General features: G+C 46.8%; 1 protein-coding gene across 1 annotated transcript in view; it reads right to left on the minus strand.

The window, feature by feature from the left end:
* Positions 1-1,834: 1,834 nt before the first annotated feature.
* NFRKB (nuclear factor related to kappaB binding protein) overlaps positions 1,835-6,301 on the minus strand; it is a 36,045-nt gene continuing 31,578 nt past the window's right edge. Inside the window, exons 23-25 of the mRNA XM_012644269.1 lie at positions 3,911-4,017; positions 2,992-3,127; positions 1,835-2,875 (exon numbers count right to left, since the gene is read on the minus strand). Of these exons, the coding sequence (XP_012499723.1) occupies positions 2,750-2,875; positions 2,992-3,127; positions 3,911-4,017 (369 nt within the window). The 3' untranslated portion in view covers positions 1,835-2,749. The remainder of the gene's footprint in view (positions 2,876-2,991; positions 3,128-3,910; positions 4,018-6,301) is intronic.

The raw sequence follows: 6,301 nt of genomic DNA on the forward strand, positions 1-6,301 counted from the left end.
AGACCTATTCATTCTGTTTTACTTTCATAGAAAAGATCCACATTTGAGATTTAAAAAAATAGTGAAGAATATTTTAAGAAAATGTAGTATTTTTCTACAGGGTGAGAGGCTGAGTTGTGAAGATCAAATATAAAATATTAAAATTTCTTCGGATGCCCCTCACATGGCATGTTTGTGATACCTTCACGGAAGTGACCAACCTAGCATAAATATTCTTAAATATGTTATTACAGCATAAACCAATCACAGTACTGTTCTCCAAATTCCATCTTAGATGCGTGGTCTGAATAATTTTACCAACCTCTGTCAAGTAGAGGCCGAGAGGCTCAACGGCTGCCACCTGGAGTTGTTTCCTGCAAAACCCCCACCATAGCTACCCCTCCCATCTCCAGGAGACCCCTGAAGTCAGCATGCAAAGGAAGCACGTGTGGCACAAATACTGGTGCTGTCACGGTGAACCCCAACGGGGTTTCTATTCTACATCACTCCACGCCACTGGATAGCGCCAAGACTGGACTTGCTGGGCAGCCGCCCCCACACTGGCATCCTGAAAGACCTGTACGTACATCCACATGCCTCTCTCCAGGATGTACACGTCTGCACGCATAAGGAAGACAGGTGGAGCCAGGTGACTCGAGTAAATAACAGCATGGGGTAGGGCTGAGGCTGAATGCCAGAGTCACTTTTATGAAATCATTTGTTAAATAAATTCAGAAGGGGTTTGTTTTTAGCCAGGTGGAAATACCTGAGGCAGGATCACTGAAATGTCTACCTCTTTCTCATTTAGAAATTGTTATATGGCTTCTATGTGAAATGGGACTCTCAGAAATAACGAAGATGTGAAAATAGCAAAGTATGATAAAACGCAGATGCGTTCTCCTTTACTTGGGTGAAAGACCCATCTCCCCTCCCTGCAGTCCCACCTCCACCCAATGCCAGCCTCACTTCTGTACCAGGCCTCCACTTGCCCATCGAGAGCTTGACCTTGGCTCAGCCTGCTCACGGCTGCTCTCTGTGCTCCAGCGTGCCACCTCCTGAACCTGGATCGTCCCCAAGGCTCGACAGGACACATCACAGCCATACACCCCCAAGGGGAAGGCAGCAGAAAGGGGACTGCAAGTAGAATCAGAGGACTGGATTTACATCTTAATTCTCTTTAACTCAGACTCACATCCTCCCAAGGTTAAACAGGGGATGATCGCATCAGTTTTACAGAGTTACTGTGAGAATCAATGTCTGTGAAACTTCTGTGTAGCCAGCGAGCCCCCCACACCTTTCACTGCTCCTCCGCAACCAGCACCTAAACCAGGCCGTCTCCCTGCCACGCCCTGCAGCTCCACTTCCTCACCCAGATCGCACAGAAGATCATCACTAATTCCACAGAGGAAAATTACATTTTTAATCATTTAGATACTTTGAAGAGAGACAGGGAAGCCTATCAGTGTAGAAAAGCTTTACCGCCCACCTGTGCCTCACAGTAAGAGGCACCAGTGCTTTAATCACTTATATTTTAAAATACCGTTCTGAGCTTTGCCTGTAGCTGCTGGAAGCTGAGAAGTGTGAAATGCCAGGATTAAAGGAATTGCAGCAAATCCAGACTGACCTCTGGTGGGGTTGTCACTGCCAGGCAGTCAGATCCCTGTCCCTATGCACCCCCTCTCTCCTCCTGTCATCTCTACTCTGAAAGAGGGGTCAACAAACTTTTCCTTAGAGGGCCATAAAAGAAATAGTTTAGGCTTGAAAGCTATATGGTCTCTATGTAAACTACGCAATTCTGCCTTCTAACACGAAAGCAGCCACAGATAACACATAAACAAACAGGTGCAGGCTGTGTTCCAATAAAACTTTATTTACAAAAACAGGTAGCCAGCCCTAAGGGCCTGGTTTGCAACTCTTGCTCTGGAGCAAAGCAGAATGCACAATCTCTGAACTGCAACAGAACTGCAACAAAGTCTGCAGCATCTCCACTGTCATTCCCTCCTCTCTGCCCACTGGCTCTGGACTGCCATGTGAACAGGCTTGCCATGAAGGACAAAGTCAGCCTGTGAAGGTAGGGACCACAACCAAGATCCCAACACCCATCTTTAAGAGGCTGCACCAAACTAATCCCATTTCAGGGAATCCACACTACCCCACTTTCTATGGTTTTCCCCACCTTACAGCCTCTTGATTACTATCTAGTTATCAAGTCGACCATCAACTTACTAAGATTCTTGCTATTCTCTTGTTCTGGTCAAAAGGATAAGTAATCGGTTTAGAGGGGCTAGAGCACAGATTTCTACTTGATAAAGATGTACAATAGTCTCTTTAAAAAAATAAGTTACATAAAATTTTCTGGACGCGAGACTCATATCCAGACCACTAGTCATGGAGAAGACCAGAAGCTAAAAATACAACCCTCATATAGAATGAGGCTTTTTCACTGTCTGTGCACTCTGGTGAGCCTGCCCTGGGTGTCTTACTCTCAGGAGAGAACTCTGGCTTGTATGACATAACCATGACCTCCTCCAATTCCAACAGAATCTTCTGGCTTGGTAGAGAGCAGACCTGAAGCCCTGGAGTGAACCTTTCTCAGGGTGCTCCCACCGTGAAGTGAGGCAGGAGAATCCAGGCCACTGTTGCCATCACGCCCCCACTCGCTGCCTCTAACAGATAAGCTCAGGGGAATGATACAACCTCCATGCCCCCTTCCTCTCGGCCAGAAGGACAGACCAGGTATGGTCTTTTATGGAAGCCATCTCTCTCGTAATCACTGTTGCTCAGGTGCCTGTTGAGGAGATGGAGCTGTGGTCACGACCACAGTGGAGACTGCTTTGGAGGAGCCAGACGCCGTTCCCTGCTGGAGATGGGATGTGGGGACAGTCTGGATGCGCACCTGTTTGCAAAGAGAAAAAGGTGTGGTCGGTGGATTACAAGTGGGCTCATCAAATAAGAACAGCAAAAGAATCAGAGAAAAGCCTGATATGGCCAAGAGTTTGCCTTAGACCTTACCTGTGTGGCCTGACCTTGTTGCTGAAGCTGCTGCAACTGCTGGGCAGTAAGGAAACTGACAGGCTTATTGCCAGCAATGAGCTTAGTGCCCGCTGGCATGGTCGTGAGGATAATATTGCGGCCCAAACCGCCGAGGCTGTGGAGGGAAAGCAGGATGAGGTATGATGCTATTACGGGGTATTCTCTCTGGCCCAGATTTAGGCCATGCATTGAAAGGCAACAGGGAAGTCTGCTGCCAGTGAAAACTCCAGTATTCTGTACTGAAACGGAAACCCACTGCTGAGACCACCTCTCTCCCCATGGCAGGAGAAAAGGGCGAGCCCAGAAGCCCCCGGTGCTCTGGATGAAAGGGCCCAGGCGCCATGCCCTGACCAGTAACGGACAGGGCCCCAGAGAGGTGTGTGCTCCTGGCAAGACACCCTCCCCCACAGTCTTGTCACACAAGCTGCCTTGAGACTGCCTGACTGACTGCATCGTGCTCCTTATACCTGTTCAAGTCAGGGCCACAGGGGACCCTCTTCCTCTGAACTGTTTCAGGTTCAGAGCTCAAATGTCAAAAGGAGGCTTCCCTCACACCCAACCATGCCCCATCCCAGTGCCTCTCACCCTCTTTTTCACTTTTCTCCCCAGTATTTGTCACTACCATACATAGTATATTGCTTTTTTATCACGTTTCTCCCTGCTCTGCAATATAAGCTTGGAGATAGCATGGACTTTTGTCTGAATTAATCACTGCACCTAAAACAGTACCAGGTGCTGAATAAATGTTGATGAGCACAACAAAGGAGCGATATCAAAGGAGGGGCCAGGGAAAGAGCAGCCACTTTCCCCTCCTGTGACAAGGACACATACTCCCGCCTCGTCCCCCCCACCGCCCTCTCCATCCCCACGTGTTCCTTCCCTACTGCACAGTACTCACTTGGCTCCAAGGTTGCCTTTGATGATGGGGGCCGTGACCACACTCTTGCCCTTCATCGGCTGGCTGATCACAGAGAGTGGAACTGTGATCCGTGTAGGCAGCTTCCCCTAAAGAGAAAAAGCAATCAGGCTTTACGGGTTAGAAGGAGACAAGGAAAACCAAGTGTTTCCTACCGGGCAACAGGAACCCAGCAGAAAGTACTGCAGACATTTTCAGTCCCAGCACCCACCAGGATCTCAACACTTCTAAGGTTTGTGCCCTGGCAGCCCTGTCAAAACCACTCACGTACCATGGTTAGGTGTCATTTGATCTGTTATCATCCTCTTTCACGCTACCTACAACAGCAGCAATGCTATATATCTGCTTTCGACATGATAAAATCTGTACCTAAAATCACGAAGGCAAGCGTGCGTGTTCACTTAAGAACAGCCCTAGATTCCGAGCTCCTTAGAGGGTCGAGTCTTACTTATCTCTCTGTCCCCCAATACATGGCACAGTGCTGGGCGCACAATCACTACGTGGTGAAATAAATGCAAGGACAGAGGAGGGCAAGAGTTAATCGACTCCGGCACTGGAATGCAGGTGCACTGGTGGGGAACAAACAGCAGGGAGCACTGGCTTGGGAACGGGTCACATTCTCCAGGTGCTTTCCGCTTCTCCCAGAGATAAGAGAGGTTAGTTAGGGGACATTAATAATAAACCCAACCTCAGACCTACCCCTAAGCTAATAAGGCCTAAGAATGGGAAAAAAAAAAAAAAAAAAAACCAGAAAGAAAGAAAAGGCCTAAAGTCTTCGGAACTTAGGACGGCTAAGATAGGCCCTTCCAACACCTCTTGTCAGACTGTCTGGTTTTAATGTTCAGCTGGCAAAAAAAAAAAAAAAAAAAACCCAGAAAGAAAGAAAAGGCCTAGAGTCTTCGGAACTTAGGACGGCTAAGACAGGCCCTTCCAACACCTCTTGTCAGACTGCCTGGTTTTTATGTTCAGCTGGCAAAAAAATTTATATGCAGTAAAATCTTATGAAAATTAAATCTGACTTTTAAAAAACAATTCAAGTGAGGTGGTTGATAGGACGTTACTAACCGTTTCCTACGAGCAGGCTAATTCTAAAGAAGCCAGGCACTCCACTGCAAAACTGTTGCAGGTCCCCACCGCCAATCTCCATAAAGTTTACTCACAGCCAGAATTTGCAGCCCATTAAAAAGCACTCAAAGATGCCAACAGGCAACAGAATACCTCTAGACAGTGCCTCCAAATGGATTTACTTACGGTTTTATTTTCTTCCTAAAAATGCCTTAGTTGCTCAAAACATCCCAGACTACCCGTACACCAACCAGAATTATCCCTTCAGGAACTAGCCTAACTAGCGGACTAGACGGCGGAAAAACACCATTCAATACTTCCTGCCCCACCCAACACTCTCCAGCTGCATTTACCTAGATTGATGTAATAGGGCAGGTGATACTAGACAGAGCCTTCATGAGGGGGAGGATTCAAGAGAAGCAGAAGTGGATCGAGTACATGCCGATTCCTTGCTTCCTTATTTCAACTTTTGGACTATAGAAACCTAAACATTTCCTTTTAAACCACACTGTTAGGGTTTTTGCTTGTGTGTTTCACTCATGTGTATGTCCTCCTCCGTTGCTCTGGCTTCTATCACAAATTACTGAGGTTTTCCTACACAGCCTGCTTAGTAACAGGAAACTGTGTTTCACGCTGTCCATACACACCCGCTATTCTGAACAGTGCTCCTTACCTAGAGGCAGAATAAACACACGCGCATCCAGAAAGACACTCATGTCCAGTGGGGGTTGATTTACGATAAACGCAGCATTTCATGTTAGTGGAGAAGGGACAGTTGATGATTTGGGCATAATTTTAAAAACCATGACATAAGATCCCTACCTCATGCCATTCACAAAAATATATGTCAAATGGACTATCAATTATACTTTTCTTAAAACTAGAAATATTTTATCAAAATAAAGGTGTAAGGAAGGCAAAGGCACAAAACTTAGAAACCATAAAAGAAAATGCTGATGGATCTCATCATGTAAAATTACAAATACCTGTAGAGCAAAAGGCTCCTTATGCAAGGTTCAAACCATAAGAAAATATCTTCTATATATATAAAGAATTAACATCCAGGGGCCGGGCACAGCGGCTCATGCCTGTAATCCTAGCACTCTGGGAGGCTGAGGCGGATGGATCATTTGAGCTCAGGAGTTCGAGACCAGCCTGAGCAAGAGTGATACCCTGTCTCTACTAAAAATAGAAATTAGCTGGGCAACTAAAAATGTATAGAAAAAATTAGCCAGGCATGGTGGCGCATGCCTGTAGTCCCAGCTACTTGGGAGGCTGAGGCAGGAGGATCGCTTGAGCCCAGGAGTT

This window comes from Propithecus coquereli, unplaced genomic scaffold (genome assembly GCF_000956105.1).
Source record: "Propithecus coquereli isolate 6110/MARCELLA unplaced genomic scaffold, Pcoq_1.0 Scaffold209, whole genome shotgun sequence".
Taxonomy (NCBI): Eukaryota; Metazoa; Chordata; class Mammalia; order Primates; family Indriidae; genus Propithecus; species Propithecus coquereli.